Source organism: Salvelinus fontinalis, chromosome 30 (genome assembly GCF_029448725.1).
Source record: "Salvelinus fontinalis isolate EN_2023a chromosome 30, ASM2944872v1, whole genome shotgun sequence".
NCBI lineage: Eukaryota > Metazoa > Chordata > Actinopteri > Salmoniformes > Salmonidae > Salvelinus > Salvelinus fontinalis.
In genome coordinates, this window is record NC_074694.1 from 23758370 (window position 1) to 23776548 (window position 18179).

Here is an 18179-nt window from a genome sequence, read left to right on the forward strand (position 1 = left end):
TATTGGCAGGAACTGGAACATGCTGTCATACATGTCGATCCAGAGCATTCCAAACAGATATGTTTGGTGAGTATGCAGGCCATGGAAGAACGGGGGCATTTTCATCTTCCAGGAATTGTGTACAGATCCTTGCTACATGAGGCTGTGCATTATCATGCTGAAACTTGAGGCACGACAATCGATCTCGTCACGGTATCTCGGTATCTCTGGCCTCCATTATGGTATCTCTGTGCATTCAAATTGCCATCGATAAAATGCAATTGTGTTTGTTGTCCGTAGCTTATGCCTGCCTAGACCAAAACCCCACCGCCACTATGGAACACTCTGTTCACAACGTTGACATCAGCAAACTGCTCACCCACATGACGCCATACACTTGGTATGTAGTTGTGAGGCCGGTTGGACGTACTGCCAAGTTCTCTAAAATGACGTTGGAGGCGGCTTATGGTAGAGAAATTCACATTCAATTATCTGCCAAAAGCTCTGATGGACATTCCTGCAGTCAGTGTGCCAATTGCACGCTCCCTCAACTTGAGAAATCTGTGGCATTGTGTTGTGTGACAAAACTGCACATTTTAGTGGGCTTTTATTGTTCCCAGCACCTGGTACAATGATCATGCTGTTTAATCAGCTTATTGATATGCCACACCTGTTAGTTGGATGGACTATCTTGGCAAATAAGAAATGCTCACGAACAGGAATGTAAACAAATTTGTGCAAAACATTTGAGAGAAATTTTATTTTTGTGTGCCTGGAACATTTCGGGGATCTTTTATTTGAAGCTCATGAAACCAACACTACATGTTGCGCATATTTCTTTTCAGTGTACATACAGTGGGGCAAAAAAGTATTTAGTCAGCCACCAATTGTGCAAGTTCTCCCACTTAAAAAGATGAGAGAGGCCTGTAATTTTCATCATAGGTACACTTCAACTATGACAGACAAAATGAGAAAAAAATATCCAGAAAATCACATTGTAAGATTTTTAATGAATTTATTTGCAAATTATGGTGGAAAATAAGTATTTGGTCACCTACAAACAAGCAAGATTTCTGTCTCTCACAGACTTGTATTTCTTTGTGGGGCCGCACAGCCCTCCATGTGCTCGCCAGAGGTAGCCTGACTGCCATTAGGTACCGAGATGAGATCCTCAGAGCCCTTGTGAGACCATATGCTGACACATGCACATTTGTGGCCTGCTGGAGGTCATTTTGCAGGGCTCTGGCAGTGCTCCTCCTTGCACAAAGGCGGATGTAGCGGTCCTTCTGCTGGGTTGTTGCCCTCCTACGGCCTCCTCCACGTCTCCTGATGTACTGGCCTGTCTCCTGGTAGCGCCTCCATGCTCCGGACACTACGCTGACAGACACAGCAAACCTTCTTGCCACAGCTCGCATTGATGTGCCATCCTGGATGAGCTGCACTACCTGTCTCATGCTACCACTAGAGTGAAAGCACCACCAGCATTCAAAAGTGACCAAAACATCAGCCAGGAAGCATAGGAACTGAGAAGTGGTGTGTGGTCACCACCTGCAGAATCACTCCTTTATTGGGGGTGTCTTGCTAATTGCCTATAATTTCCACCTTTTGTCTATTCCATTTGCACAACAGCATGTGACATTTATTGTCAATCAGTGTTGCTTCCTAAGTGGACAGTTTGATTTCACAGAAGTGTGATTGACTGGAAGTTACATTGTGTTGTTTAAGTGTTCCCTTTATTTTTTTGAGCAGTGTATAAATATTTGTAGAATTTAAGTTGTAGCACAGTGGCTGGTACAGGATGATGCTAATGAATAGAGGCTTTAATCGAACAGACTGTACAGAGAGAACCTCCTACCTGTATTCTCTGTGTTCTAGAGCCACAAAGGCTCCTGAGTGGCGCAGCGGTCTAAAATAAGAATTTGTTCTTAACTGACTTGTTTAGTTAAGTAAAAAAAAAAGAAATAAAATGTGCCATGTGCAACAGATTTCTGAAATAAGCAGCATTTTAGGTGCAACTGGATAGCAGTCCTGTAGGTTTTACAGTAGTAAATGACAAGGTGTATTAAGGCTCGCACACATCGCACCGAAAGTGGATCTAGCGTTCTTCTGCTGATCTTGATCTTTCAGCGTGCTGTGCTTTAGGGACTACCCGCTGTAGACGCCCGACTTGGTGCTCCCTTGGTTCGCAAATTACGCTCAGAGGTGCTAAGTACTCTTGGCCAGCAAACGCTGTTGGTGTGTCTGAGCCCTTAGTGTCTGACTTGCATAATCTTACATGTCTTGTAACTGTAGCCCTCACTTACACTGTACCATAGGTCTCTGATCAAAGTAGTGCACTATGTAGGGAATAGGGTGCCATTTGGGACGCAGCCTTTAATATGTTTAGAGCTAAGCAGAAGGCACATGAACGTTAAAATAAGCGCTGTCAGTTTCTAATGAAATTTACTGTCAAAAAGAATGCATGCATTTGATCAGAGACTTTTGGTGGAAAAACCCTTCTCTGAAAGTTTTGATTGAATATTGACCACTGTTGGTCTATAGCCTTGATCATCCAAACTAGACATGTCGATGTCGGTCCAATGTTTTCATGTGTCAACAGGACCAATGTCCCAAAGATCTTGTAAAAGAGACGCCAAAATGTATTTTCGACTCAACATACACTATCTCAACCCCTCTGTGGTTTTGGCAGGGTGTACTGTCCTTTCAGCTGACTGTGTGTGTGAACCTTTGTGTGTGCGTGTCCATTCTCCCGTGCTGTGATTGGGACTAAGACTTCGAGAGGCACTGGGGGACCCTGAACAGACAGCCTCTGAGTCTGAACAGATCACAACATAACCTAGAGACAGACAGTACAGCAGCTGTTGTAAGTTGCTCTGTTCTGCAGACCAAAGTCACATGCCAGGAAACTGTTCCTGCTCTCTGACAGAATAGAACACTGGGTAGCGTGTTGTTCAGGGGAAGGACATACAGGTGAGTCCATTGTCTGATTGTTCCCCTCCTCAGCAGCAACACTGGCCAAATGGCACCCCATTCCCTATATGGTGCACTTTACTTTGCTTACTACTGTTGACCAGAGCCCTATGGGCCCTGGTCAAAAGTAGTGCACTTTAAAGGAAATAGAGTGCCATTTGGGACTGTCTGTGAGTGAGATGTTTTCTGATTCAATTGAAGTGTTTGTCCTTGAATTATACCTGTGCTGCTCAGGGATATTATGTTTTATTGTAGTCATTTAGCCTTGGTAGTGGTGAGTGGTTAGTCTTGGTTTATTGGTACTAGTGTGTGAACCAGAGCAACAGTTCTAGCACTACCAGAGACCATAGGGTCAAAAACAGTGCACTACAAAGCGAATAGGGGGTCATCTTGGACATATCCTAGGCATGGCTTCTTAACTGAAATCATGGGGATGTTATTTGAGAGTAAGGATGGGTGAATACATTTAGATGAATCCAACATTTAGGCTAACACGCAATGTCATGATCCCGAGACTGTCATGATGGTTGGACTATCGAGTGGAGTGGACTATCCTAGTTAAATAAAAATGAACTCAATTGACATGAAAGTGAATGTAGGAATGCATTGCTTATATGATCCAATTAATCAGCAATTCCTTAACTATTGTTGTAAACAAACTATTCATGTGAAAAAGAATAGTAATAGTGTTATCTTCATGTTCATGCATCACTAGATGTATTGCTTTGGTAAACACACACACACCACTTGAGTGGGAGGTGGAAAGCCATCATTTTTCTCTGTACTTGTGTAGTATCTCCTCTAGCGGCTCCCATTGACTGTTCCTCAGCTGTAATGAGATTATTCAGTAACTGCATTTACACAGTCAACCCAATTCTGATGTTTTTTTCTCACTAATTGGTCTTTTGACCAATCAGATCAGTGCCGAAAAAGATCTGATGTGAAAAGACCTGATGTGACTCGTCAAAAGAACAATTAGTGGAATAAAATATCAGAATGGGGCTGCCCGTCTAAACGCAGCCAATGTCTCAAATATCTTGTCTCCTTGGTCAAGTAATCATAGTAGATCCGGAATGTCTTTCATGTCGTCTTGATGCATGTTTTTTTACATATATTTTTTTTACATATTCTATATTCGTGATGATAGGGTTAACTGTTTGGGACTTGGCTATCAAAGCTCCTGAGATCTGCTTACCTTAAGTAAATATGTATTTTAGCTAAGTAGCTTTACTGTGTACAGTATTGCAGGCATTCTTGGTCAGCAGTTGTTACCACGTATCTTTAACTATTGGGCTCTTATAATGTTACCACAGTATATTCAGACATTACCATATCGTTTCTCTTTTGTATACATCTCTATGTACCATCTATGTTCTAGAATATCTATGTTCTAGAGATCTGTTTTCCTGCAGATCCTACTGAAGCTGTTTTTCTGCCTCGTGGCAGTCAGAAGAGCGTCACTCAGCCTGGCCTGAGGAGATGGGTAGGGAAGTGATAAGGTTGGTGTGCTGTATGTAGATTGTAGAAGGTAGAACTAGAATTCCACACAGCATTCTCTGGGGTAATCCAGGATTCTAGGCCATGAGGAGTGATGTAACGGGGGAGGAGTCAGACTCATTCAATAGGCCGACTGTTTTTGTGGTGTGATTAGGGCCCCAATTTGCTTCCCTATTGTTTGATTGGATGATTGCTAAAGCTGTTAAGTAATCAGGCAGATTGCTGATTCATAGCATTGCTCAAGGCTAGGGTATGAGAGAAATTTCATATTTTTCTCCTTTAGGGCAATTAGAGACTATGCAAAACATTGCAATCATCTCCTAGTTCAACAACATAACAATGTTTCCTCTTCCACAGTGCTTCTCTTTCACTCTTTTGGTTGGAATTTTAATTTGAAACACTCACAAAACAGAGGATGTATGATCTTTGACAAACTTTTAAAAAATCATGAATTAAATTACTTGAATTTGAATGGGCCATATCCCCTGTTAAGTTATCTGTCTGCATCAATGAAATGTGTCGTCCACTCAGGTCCTTGTTTGTGAGTCTGAAATACAGGCCTCTGTGCTTACGTAATAGCATAAGCATAGTGTGAGGCTGCTGGCCCGGGCACATTTGAATAGCAAAACACCTTGTGCCCAGGTACCAAATATAGAGGTGAAATATTTGGGATGTTCCACTTTAAGAACTGTATTACATGATACAGTGCCTTCGGAAAGTATTCAGACCCCTTGACTTTTTCACATTTTGTTAGGTTACAGCCTTATTCAAAAATTGATTACATTTATTTTTTTCCTCATCAATCTACACACAATGCCCCATAGTGACAAAGCAAAAACAGGTTTTTAGAAATGTTTGAAATTTATTCAAAATAAAAACTGAAGTATTACATTTACATACAGTTGAAGTTTACATACACCTTAGCCAAATACATTTAAACTCAGTTTTTCACAATTCCTGACATTTAATCCTAGTTAAAAATCCATGTTTTAGGTCAGTTAGGATCACCACTTTAAGAATGTGAAATATCAGAATAATAGAAGAGAGAAGGATTTATTTCAGCTTTTATTTCCTTCATCACATTCCCAGTGGGTCAGAAGTTTACATACACTCAATTAGTGTTTGGTAGCATTGCCTTTAAATTGTTTAACTTGGGTCAAACGTTTTGGGTAGCCTTCCACAAGCTTCCCACAATAAGTTGGAGGAATTTTGGCCCATTCCTCCTGACAGAGCTGGTGTAACTGAGTCAGGTTTGTAGGCCTCCATGCTCACGCACACTTTTTCAGTTCTGCCCAATTTTCTATAGGATTGAGGTCAGGGCTTTGTGATGGCCACTCCAATACCTTGACTTTGTTGTCCTTAAGCCATTTTGCCACAACTTTGGAAGTATGCTTGGGGTCAATGTCCATTTGGAAGACACATTTTCGACCAAGCTTTAACTTCCTGACTGATGTCTTGAGATGTTGCTTCAATATGTACACATAATTCTCCTTCCTCATGATGCCATCTATTTTGTGAAGTGCACCAGTCCCTCCTGCAGCAAAGCACCCCCACAACATGATTCTGCCTCACCCATACTTCACTGTTGGGATTAGAGGTCGACCGATTAATCGGAATGGCCGATTAATTAGGGCCGATTTCAAGTTTTCATAACAATCGGAAATCGGTAATTTTGGACGCCGATTTTAAATAAAATAAAAATAAATAATACAAATTAATTTGATTTTTTTTACACCTTTATTTATCTAGGCAAGTCAGTTAAGAACACATTCTTATTTTCAATGACGGCCTAGGAACGGTGGGTTAACTGCCTTGTTCAGGGGCAGAACGACAGATTTTTACCTTATCAGCTCAGGGATTTAATCTTGCAACATTACGGTTAACTAGTCCAACTGCCTCATGAGGAGCCCGCCTGTTACGCGAATGCAGTAAGAAGCCAAGGTAAGTTGCTAGCTAGCATTAAACTTATCTTATAAAAAACAATCAATCAATCATAATCACTAGTTATAACTACACATGGTTGATGATATTACTAGTTTATCTAGCGTGTTCTGCGTTGCATATAATCGATGCAGTGGCCATTCGTGAAAAAGGACTGTCGTTGCTCCAACGTGTACCTAATCATAAACATCAATACCTTTCTTAAAATCAATACACAGAAGTATATATTTTTTAAACTGCATATTTCGCTAAAATAAATCCAGGTTAGCAGGCAATATTAACCAGGGGAAATTGTGTCACTTCTCTTGCGTTCATTGCACGCAGAGTCAGAGTTTATGCAACAGTTTGGGCCGCCTGGCTCATTGCGAACTAATTTGCCAGAATTTTACGTAATTATGACATAACATTGAAGGTTGTGCAATGTAACAGGAATATTTAGAATTATGGATGCCACCCGTTAGATAAAATACGTAACGGTTCCGTATTTCACTGAAAGAATAAATGTTTTGTTTTCGAGATGATAGTTTCCGGATTCGACCATATTAATGACATAAGGCTTGTATTTCTGTGTGTTATAATGTTATAATTAAGTATATGATTTGATAGAGCAGTCTGACTGAGCGATGGTAGGCACCAGTAGGCTCGTAAGCATTCATTCAAACAGCACTTTCGTGCGTTTTGCCAGCCGCTCTTCGCTGTTTATGACTTCAAGCCTATCAACTCCCGAGATTAGGCTGGTGTAACCGATGTGAAATGGCTAGCTAGTTAGCGGGGTGCGCGCTAATAGCGTTTCAAACGTCACTCGCTCTGAGACTTGGAGTAGTTATTCCCCTTGCTCTGCATGGGTAACGCTGCTTCGAGGGTGGCTGTTATCGATGTGTTCCTGGTTCGAGCCCAGGTAGCGGCAAGGAGAGGGATGGAAGCTATACTTTTACACTGGCAATACTAAAGTGCCTATAAGAACATCCAATAGTCAAAGGTATATGAAATACAAATCGTATAGAGAGAAATAGTCCTATAATTCCTATAATAACTACAACCTAAAACTTCTTGCCTGGGAATATTGAAGACTCATGTTAAAAGTAACCACCAGCTTTCATATGTTCTCATGTTCTGAGCAAGGAACTTAAACGTTAGCTTTCTTACATAGCACATATTGCACTTTTACTTCTCCAACACTTTGTTTTTGCATTATTTAAACCAAATTGAACATGTTTCATTATTTATTTGAGGCTAAATTGATTTTATTGATGTATTATATTAAGTTAAAATAAGTGTTCATTCAGTATTGTTGTAATTGTCATTATTACAAATAAATAAATAAAAATTGGCCGATTTAATTGGCATCGGCTTTTTTGAGTCCTCCAATAATCGGTATCGGCATTGAAAAATCATAATCGGTCAACCTCTAAATGGAATGATGTTCTGTGGGCGTGCAAGCATCCCCCTTTTTCATCCAAACATAACCATGGTCATTATGGCCAAACAATTCCATTTTTGTTTCATCAGACCAGAGGACATTTCTCCAAAAAGTATGATCTTTGTCCGCATGTGCAGTTTGCAAACCGTAGTCTGGCTTTTTTATGGCGGATTTGGTGCAGTGGCTTCTTCCTTGCTTCGCGGCCTTTCAGGTTATGTCGATGTAGGACTTGTTTTACTGTGGATATAGATACTTTTGTACCTGTTTCCTCCAGCATCTTCACAAGGTCCTTTGCTGTTGTTCTGGGATTGATTTGAACTTTTCGCACCAAAATACGTTCATCTCTAGGAGACAGAATGCATCTCCTTCCTGAGCGGTATGACGGCTGCGTGGTCCCATGGTGTTTATACTTGCATACTATTGTTTGTACAGATGAACGTGGTACCTTCAGGCATTTGGCAATTGCTCCCAAGGATGAACCAGACTTGTGGAGGTCTACAATTTTTTTTCTGGGGTCTTGGCTGATTTATTTGGATTTTCCCATGATGTCAAGCAGAGATGCACTGAGTTTGAAGGTAGGCCTTGAAATACATCCACAGGTACACCTCCAAAAATTACTTTGGAAAAGTTGGAAAAATTACTTGTGTTATGCACAAAATAGATGTCCTAACCAATTTGTCAAAACTATAGTTTGTTAACAAGACATTTGTGGAGTGGTTGAATAACTAGTTTTAATGACTCCAACCTAGGTATATGTAAACTTCTCACTTCAACTGTAAGTAGTTATAGCCTTTACTCAGTACTTTGTTGAAGCACCTACCTTTGGCAGCAATTACAGCCTTGAGTCTTCTTGGGTATGATGCTGCAAGCTTGGCACACCTGTATTTGGGGAGTTTTTCCCATTCTTCTCTGCAGATCCTCTCAAGCTCTCAGGTTGGATGGGGAGCGTCGCAGCACAGCTATTTTCAGGTCTCAACAGAGATGTTCGATCGGGTTCAAGTCCGGGCTCTGGCTGGGCCACTCGAGGACGTTCAGAGACCACTCCTGCGTTGTCTTGGCTGTGTGCTTAGGGTCATTGTCCTGTTGGAAGGTGAACCTTCACCCCAGTCTGAGCTCCTGAGTGCTCTGGAGCAGGTTTTCATAAAGGACCTCTCTGTACTTTGCGCTATTCATCTTTGCCTCGATCCTGACTAGTCTCCCAGTCCCTGCCGCTGAAAAACATCCCCACAGCGTGATGCTACCACCACTATTCTTCACCATAAGGATGGTGCCAGGTTTCCTCCAGACGTGACGCTTGGCATTCAGGCGAAAGAGTTCAATCTTGGTTTCATCAGACCAGAGAATCTTGTTTCTCATGGTCTGAGAGTCTTTATGTGCCTTTTGGCAAACTCCAAGTGGCCTGTCATGTGCCTTTTACTGAGGAGTGGGTTCCGTCTGGCCACTCTACCATAAAGGCCTGATTTGTGGAGTGCTGCAGAGATGGTTGTCCTTCTGGAAGGTTCTACATCTCCACAGAGGAACTCTAGAGCTCTTTCAGAGTGACCATTGTGTTCTTGGTCACCTCCCTGACCAAGGCCCTTCTCCCCTGATTGCTCAGTTTGGCCAGGCGGCCAGCTTTAGGAAGAGTCCTGGTGGTTCCCAACTTCTTCCATTTAAGAATGATGGAGGCCACTGTGTTCTTGGACCTTCAGTGCTGCAGACATTTTTTGGTACCGTTCCCCAGATCTGTGCCTTGACACAATCCTGTCTCTGAGCTCTACGGACAATTCCTTTGACCTCATGGCTTGGTTTTTGCTCTGACATGCACTGTCAACTGTGTGCCTTTCCAAATCATGTCCAATCAATTGAATTTACCACAGTTGGACTCCAATCAAGTTGTAGAAACATCTCAAGGATGATCAATGGAAACAGGATTCACCTGAGCTTAATTTCGAGTCTCATAGCAAAGGGTCTGAATACTTATGTAAATAAGGTATTTCTGTTTTATAATTTTAATACATTTGCAAAAATGTCATTGGGTTATTGTGTGGAGATTTTTTTATTTAATCAATTTCAGAATAAGGCTGTAATGTAACAAAATGTGGAAAAAGTCAAGGGGTCTGAATACTTTCTGAAGGCACTGTACTGTTGGTTTTGTGTGTTATGATACTATTAGTTGATGAATTATGATGATGCTATTTGTTGCAGTGGTATGATACGTATTATGATACTATTAGTTGTGTTAGTATGGATGTTATGGTACTACATTTCAGCCAAAGGCTTCAGACAGTCAGCAGTCTGATCTGTGAACAGTCTGATCCTCCCTGGAAGGAAGTGATGGTTGAGCAACTGTCCCTTCACTAAAGTTTCCTGTCTCAAGTCAAACACCCACTTACTCTGCAGTCTGAGCTTCAGCTACTCTGGGTTCCTCCTAGTTTTATAGCAACATTGTCCATTGAAATGTGTACATTTCTCCTCTACACAGAGCACAATTTTACTTTTCTATGTAAATTTGTCAAGCAATTCTTAAATATTTGTTGTCATTTGATTTGGAAACCAATAGTAGTAGTCAGATTCTTACTGTTAATGCTACTTTCAGGGAGATTAAGGAATTTCTAATGTTAATGTAAAGACTACTTCACAAAGAGAAGGAGATATAACCCAAACCAGAGTTATACCAGTCATACCATGACCTTTGTGAGTACAGTGGACTAGCTAAACCCAGAGTTTTTTTTTTCAGTATCCTCTTAGTTCTGCCCTGGCTTCCTCGCTAATTAATCTAATTCACCACTTGAGTAAAGGAATGCACTCTCCTAAAGCTTTGTTTCCATGCCAACATTTCCTTTTCCATCATTGCTAAGACAGCAAGGAAGTGGGTTAAAATGACCTGTCCTCTCTCTATCTGCCTCCTCCCTCTCTCTCTCTCTCTCTTTCTCGTTCTCTCTGTTTCTCTATCTCTCTATCTGCCTCCTCCCTCTCTCTCTCTCTCTCTCTCTCTCGCTCTCTCTGTTTCTCTATCTCTCTCTCTGCCTCCCTCCATCTGAAACACCCCTCCCTCCCCCTGTCATTGTAAGAGAGTAGGCAGTTCTCCTTTCCGAGGCATCTCTGTCATTGGTGTGTGTGCGCACGGTGTGTGTGCCTGCCTGCCTCTGCTCCTGTCAGTTCAGTCCTGTGGTAACTAGTGTAGCTGTGTAGCTCTGCTCTGGTCAGCTGTATTATATGGCTCTACTAATTAGGATTACATAAACATGGTGGATCTTTATGCAAAGCGCCGGCATGGGTATCAGACCCGGGGGGGCTTGGCTCTACCAATTGCAAACCAGGTAGGTCCAGAACAAACTATATAGCGTATGTCTCTAAATGCAACAATGCAGCCTCACCAAAACTGTCAGTGCACTGGTTTTGATGGATCTATGGCTAAATTGGCTGGTTCTGAATGTAGATCAGAGTGTGTTGGGTTTGTTGTACAGTGTATATAAAACATTGACAGTGTTTACGTCTACCTTGTTATCACTTTCTTGCTTCCTGTTTAGTCTACTTTGTCTCACCCTTCTGCGGATATATTGCTTCAGCTCAACTTTGTTTTCCTCTGTTGCCGTGTACGTCAACCCTAGAGAGCATGCTCAGTAACACAAGTAATGCCGCCTTCCGCATGGTTAGTGCATAGATCCATTAAGCACTCTTGACGTTAGAGATTTGCCAGGTGTAAGTTGACAAATTTGCCAACACAAAACCATAGTTTCTCACATATGGGTATTACATTTACTGTAAGGTGCTTACTGTGTGTGTTGATGAAATGGGTAGATTGAGGGTTTTGCCTGTTGTTTATGTTTATTGGTGACACTGACATTTTTCCCACACAAAGACCGACTTTCTCACTTCTGGCTAGTGTGTGTTTACTGTGTGGTGTTTGCTCTGGGTAGATGTATTTTCCAGTGGGCAGGGGAGGGGGCATTTCAGAATCAACACAGCGAGAGATCAATGATGCAAGTCCCTAATTTCCTCTCGCTTGTCTGTATTTTGCTGATCTATTTTCGGTTCAATTGCCTGGTCATGTGTATTGATTACCTTGTGGTGATAATGAGATCAATAATGATGCTAATGACAGGCCAAAAACCTCTAGATGGGACACCGAGTGCATATCTGATACAAAATGTATTATTGTTAACCAGAGGAAAATAGTCAAATGTACTCATTTCTCTCCATACCTGCCTTCCGACCTTTGACCCATATAAATAGGCTTCCGACCTGTCACCGTTCATCAAACCAGTGGTAGGTTTTCATAGTCTAAAGGATCCTGGTGTGATAGTTCCAACCAGAAGGCACAGCTGATCAAGGTCCCTGGTAAATATAGACTATGGGAGAGGGAGGGAGAGATCAACAGTCCCTCTCACAGTGCCATGATGATGACAACATCTCCATCAGGGTTCCCAGAGGGACATCAGAGGGACGTCCCAGGAATCAAGTCAGTCAGACACCCCCTCATTGGAATACAGCAGGTGAAACTTAGGGCACTGGAACAGATAAGAAAAGACTCCAGGTTAGACTCGGGCCTCTGAAAATGTAGGATCAGATCGTCTATTTTAGATGGGGGTCATTTCAACGGAAGTAGGTAGCCTAGTGGTTAAGAGTTTTGGGCCAGTAACTGAAAAGTTGCTGGTTCGAATATCCAAGCCAACTAGGTGAAAAATCTGTCTGTGCCCTTGAGCAAGGCACTTAACCCTAATTGCTCCTGTAAGTCGCTCTGGTTAAATTACCAAAATATAAATGAAAAACATTGATTTTAGCAGGAGTAAGTGAGTGTGCCAATGTTTTCTGGAATGATGAACACAGATGTACATTAGGCATTTACATCTCTCTCCTTCACTCATTTATTCAATACAATTAAAACAACTTTATTTATCTGAGGGGCAATTTCTTGGGGCAGTCTGCAACAACAATGACAACAAGACTAACATGTAGGCTAATTAACCTAACCATGTGTATTGGTCTTGACTAGGCCTATATTTACATACTGGTGATATATTTTGCCTCCTACTGTAAAAGGGTTTCTATAACTGTGGGTCGCAGATAAGAGGAAGAATAAAATGTAATATTAACTTATATTCAGTCAACAGTTGAATTTGATTATATTCAGTGAAAGTGTGAGTTATTATTATTTTTTAGTTCTGTATTGTGGAAAATTGAAAGTGCGCCTGCTGTAGTTGATTAGTAACCATTGTCGAACTTTTGAATGAAACCTGAATATTGGCCTTCTATATTTGTTTGTGGACAGTTGTTATTGTTCTGGAACATTACCACCACCCTTAAACGAACGACAATGTCGCACAGTAATGCCTGGGCGGACTGTGAAGTAGGCATAGAGTTTGTCGAGTTTTGCACCTCCACTTTTGGCAATGCAGAGTCTGTGTCTGTGGGTAACTGGGTAATAGTGGGTGTCTGTAAATTTAGACGAGCCGGTGGGTTGTGGTCTGGAGCTCAATGCTTTCTGTTTAGCTTTAATTTTACTTTCTGAGCTGACTGCACCGAAAGAAAGACTTCTGTCACCCTCTTTCTGAGTGCTATAGGTGAAAGTGGCTTTTTGTCTCTCCAGAAATATCACAGCTTCTTTTATCTACTCAGAACCAACTGTCTATAGAGCTGTGAGACTAAAGTTGATGTTAGTTTTTTATTCACAGGTTTGTCTCTGCTGCATTAAGTATTCTGACAGCCTAGAATGAGTGTCACTTGACCTCCGCCTCGTCCCAGATCTGGTTGTGCTGTTTTTCCAACTCCTATGGTTATTGTCAACACATGAACAGATCTGGGACAAGGCTTGGCGTCACTCTGTAGTTCTAACCTTTTCCAGATGACCCCTGACCCATATTCCCTGCTCTTCCCATAGGTTGACAATGAGAGTGCCCAGAACGCTGTGTACGTCAATGTAGCGGAGCTCCACAGAAACGTCTCTGAGTCCCCTCCCTCGGCCTCCTCCCCTCCCTGCTCTCCTCCTTACCTGGACTCTGAGGGATGGGAGGTGCACACTGACCAGGAGAGTGGACAGGAGTACTACTACCACCCTGAATCGGGGCAGACCACCTGGGACAACCCCCACATAGACCCTGAGGCTCCCGCTGAGGAGCCTGTGTGTTTGTCTCCCTCGCCCTCCTCTCAGTCCCCCACTTCCACCTCTGTCTCCCCCCCTGCATGGACCGCTGACTGGGAGCAGTGTTTGGATGTGACTAGCGGCCGCCAGTACTTCTACAACCCAGTATCGGGGGACACGTCTTGGGAGCCCCCAGAGCCACAGTGCCCCTATCCCCCTCTGATGGAGCCGCTGAGTGGGCACAGCTCTCTGGAGGAAGGGCCGGTAAGGCCTGCTCCACTTAGACACTCACTTACTTAGTCTATTATAGTTTCACCCATGGGAAATCTACAAATAATACAACACTCATCTTTTTAATGAAGTTAAGCTCCTGCTAAGTCCTACACCTACAGTACATAGCAGACAGTTATTTTTCATGGATGTCATTTTCCTCAAACTATTAGGCAATGCATTCTGTGCATTCTCACGTTTACCTCATTGTGAACTTTTTGCCAACTGCATTCTTGTGTTTTCACAATTCTAAAGAGATGTGAAAGAATAAGCTAAAAGCTGTTTAAACTGCTTAGTTGAAATTAGGAACTTTGAAAAGCTGAAAGGAACCTAGGAGGAAGGTTATCCATTGTCCTGGTCTCGATCTGTAACATTCTCACAACGTGTGTGTGTATGTATCTCTGTGTTGTCTGTCCTGTCTGTGGGTGTGTGTCTGTTCACACGCATGTGTGTGTGCATGATGTGTGTGTGCGTCTGTGTGTGTGTCCAGCCTCCCCTGCCTGAGGAGGACTACCCAGCCGAGGCTGACCTACCTGAATCCCTTGAAGAGAAGCCATTGGCTTTGTCCCCAGTGGACCCTCACTCCTTCCATAATGACTACAACCCCAGCCATGTGATCCAGGCGGTCATCCCCAGGGCCAGCATGGACAGGAGCGCCCCAACTGGCTGGAACCTCAATGTAGACCCTGATGGAACATGGGTGTTCTCCAGCAAACACTCACCTGAGCAGGTACACAGACCCTTTATTTATCCATTATTTATTCAGGTTAGTCTCATTGAGGTAAAAATATTATTTTCAAGAGAGAACTGTCCAGGAATGAAATCTAGGGGGAAACCATGCCACTCGGCTTGAAGGAATATTACCGGGCCACCTGATTCGGGTGGCGTTCAGTCGGATACCGCCGCAGTATATGCAGTCCATTTTCTCCATGATGATGCAGTGCAATATGGATATTTAACTGGACATGTGTGTGTGTGGTAACAGTGGATCAAATCATTGGACGACAGAGGACAGACGTACTACTACCTGAGAGACGGCTCCAGATCCCAGTGGAACCTGCCTGAGGTAGAGATCAAGATTAAACACCCATGGAAATTAATTCTACCATACAGATTTAGATAGGTAATCAATGCCTAATTTCTAACTTATGAATTACTTATTTGGGAGTTTCTTGTAAAGAGTTTCTCCTCTATCATTTGACCCCACCAGGCGCCTGTAGCATCAGGCCAGTCTAAGGGGGGAAACGGTGTTGCGCTGGACGGGGGGTCTCTATCTATGAAGAACTGGAGACACACCATGGGTCCAGCTCACTTCAGCTCAACCATGGAGGAAAGGGTTAGTGTTGCTAGTGCACCCCCCCCCCCCTCCCCCCCCCCCCCCCCCCCCCCCCCTAGCCAGAGCCCACCACAATAGAGCTATAAGAGCAACAGTAGGAGTGTCAGCTGGCTCTGACAGCAGTGTTGAGAGTGAAGTGACTGGGAACACCATATGAACACCTGACCCCCTCAGCTCGCATACAGCGCCCCTTTTGACACCGTTTCAGAAACGAGAGAGAGCCAAGCACCTGGAACACCTATTATGTTTCACTTCTATTCTTAGGATCACTGTGTTCAGCCAGTGACCTTTGCTGTCGTAACAATACAGTGGTCTATACCACACATATAAAAGTGTAGATTGTGTACTCTGTGGTAAGATTAACTGATTGCAGACACTAGGAAGTCAGGAACTATGCTCAATTGATATAATGGAATATGAATTAAACAATTCTGTTTAGATGGGATGTCGTTTTGGTCACATTGTGAAGAAGTAAAGTGTCCTTTATTCCCCTATTGGTCAGAAGTTCTTCCCGAATCACAGAAGAAATGCCTCGGACTACGGCAGCGAGGGTTCCAGTGCAGACAACTCTCCAGAGATGGGGCAGCATCACGTGAGTCCCCCTCCTCCTCCTCTCCTGTCCTCCTTTATTGTCCTCCCCAGTCTGCTGATCCTCATTAGGTTAGATCAGCCCTGAGTCGACTGAAAATGACAGTTCTGTTCTTACTCAAATGACACTTCTGTGAAGTTGCCCCAGCTAGAGCGCTATGACCACTCTGACCTGACCTGTCTTTCCTCTGAATGGTGTTTTGTTTCTGTTCCTGAAAGCTGATTGGTTTAGACTCAGAAGAAGCCCCTTCAATCAGAGCCTCAGTGGCACAATGTGTTTTTTTTTTAAATATCTCACCACTGCCCTGATAAATATTGTATCCATCCGCATGCTATCTCTCTAAGGGCTAAGGGTGTGTTGTACCCGTATATTGATGAATTTGTAAGCAGAATAGTAGTTGCATAGCTACACCTGAGAGAGTGGAAAACAGATGTCACTTGGGAAATGGTATATTTCCTGGTATATAAATAGATGAGTTTTTCCCTGTTGAGGGCAGCTGACGTCACAACACCTTTGGGAAACTCTCAGACAGAGCCACCAACTGCCGTACCACCTCATCACACCTCACTACACAGTGAAAGAGAGCATGCAATAGTCTAAAATGTGCCTGTGGTTTTATACCATCCATGCTGTTCATTATAAAACATAGAGGTAGAGGTGTCTGTTATCAAGCTATTACAGAGGAGCTTGTTGTCAGAGTTTAGCCACAGTTGTCAAATACTGTCCTCCTGTCGCTTTTTGGTGCATTTCTGTTTGTAGAGGTTAACAGGATTGTACTGTATCAATGCATCAATAATTATGTCTCACTTGAACACTTGGCTTCGCATAATTAAAAGCATGTTATGTTTGGATCCTTTTTCAGGTACAGAGTTTAGAAAAAGCTGGAATTCTCAACAAAACTAAAGTGTCAGAGAACGGGAAAAGAGTAAGGTAATTCTGACCTCATCCGAAGTCTGGGCATAATTGCTGACATGAAAGACATGGAAGCAAGTGATGGAATTATCAGTCATGAACTTGAATGTATAGTCATCCATTACATTACCAAATGATTTTCCACACTGCAACATTCCCTGAAGTACAGTAAAGCTCATACTCAGTGGCCTTCCTGTAGGAAAAACTGGGCCCAGTCATGGACGGTTCTTCACGGAGGGGTTCTGACCTTCCACAAAGACCCTAAGTCTGCAGCCACAGGAGCCTCGGTGAGTGAGAGGTGCACAACTGTTACCTGCACAGATAAAGAACTCTTACATCACTGTCTGATTTCATGGAATGCAGTACTGTCAGTTTTCATCAACTGTCCTCCATGATGTCTTTCTCTCTCGACAGAACAAGTCCAATCAGATCACACCAGAGGTCACAGTGGAGCTACGAGGTGCAACGATTGGCTGGGCTCCCAGGGATAAATCCAGCAAAAAGAACGTTGTAGAGGTGAGTTGACAGTTGGTTGCTATGAAGTCATAATACAGGTGTTTTAGGAGTTGTACTAAATACATCAAAGATAATTATTCATTTGGGCGTACCATTTATTAAATAAAAATGTAATTGACTATACATTCACCATTTCCTGCCCATTGTGATAAGTGATTCTGGGAAGCAACATCATGTGAGAATATATTTTCCATTAGTCTAAGACTGTTGCCCTCCCTATAAAACTGTAAAGCAAAAAGTAAAAGTCATAATAACCTCTGTTGTATGTTGTCTCTTCAGTTGAAAAACAAAAATGGTGTTGAGTTTCTGATACAGTACGACACCGAGAGTATCATCAACGACTGGCACAAAGTTCTAGTCGACACCATTCGACAGCTGGTAAGTTTCTTGAATGTTTAGAAGTAAATTAACTTGCACACCTTAACGTGCATGGAGAAAAATATGTACTGAATAAAAATAAGAAAAACTCCCTGATCAAGGTCAATTTAGGACGGTTAACTTAATGGCTGCTGGTTCAAACATCATGCATGTTAGCCAATGACATTGCAGGACCAGGATCACCACCAATCTGAGGAGGAGGACGGGGACATCAGTGAGAAGTCCTCCGGTACAGACAGAGATGACAGGTCACCAGGCACCCTGGACAAGAGGAGGATGTGTAAGTTCTCCCAACTGCACTATTCCT

The 18179-nt window shown here is 42.7% G+C and overlaps 1 protein-coding gene across 2 annotated transcripts in view; it reads left to right on the plus strand.

Moving 5' to 3' along the window:
- LOC129828849 (rho GTPase-activating protein 27-like) overlaps positions 1–18179 on the plus strand; it is a 31194-nt gene that overhangs the window by 8427 nt on the left and 4588 nt on the right. The window contains exons 4-13 of one of the 2 annotated variants that reach the window (XM_055890098.1): positions 13671–14135; positions 14632–14871; positions 15127–15207; positions 15352–15477; positions 15983–16069; positions 16929–16996; positions 17178–17265; positions 17393–17494; positions 17774–17872; positions 18044–18152. In XM_055890098.1, the coding sequence (XP_055746073.1) occupies positions 13671–14135; positions 14632–14871; positions 15127–15207; positions 15352–15477; positions 15983–16069; positions 16929–16996; positions 17178–17265; positions 17393–17494; positions 17774–17872; positions 18044–18152 (1465 nt within the window). Of the gene's footprint in view, positions 1–13670; positions 14136–14631; positions 14872–15126; positions 15208–15351; positions 15478–15979; positions 16070–16928; positions 16997–17177; positions 17266–17392; positions 17495–17773; positions 17873–18043; positions 18153–18179 lie in introns of both variants that reach the window. The other variant, XM_055890097.1, reaches the window with a different exon arrangement.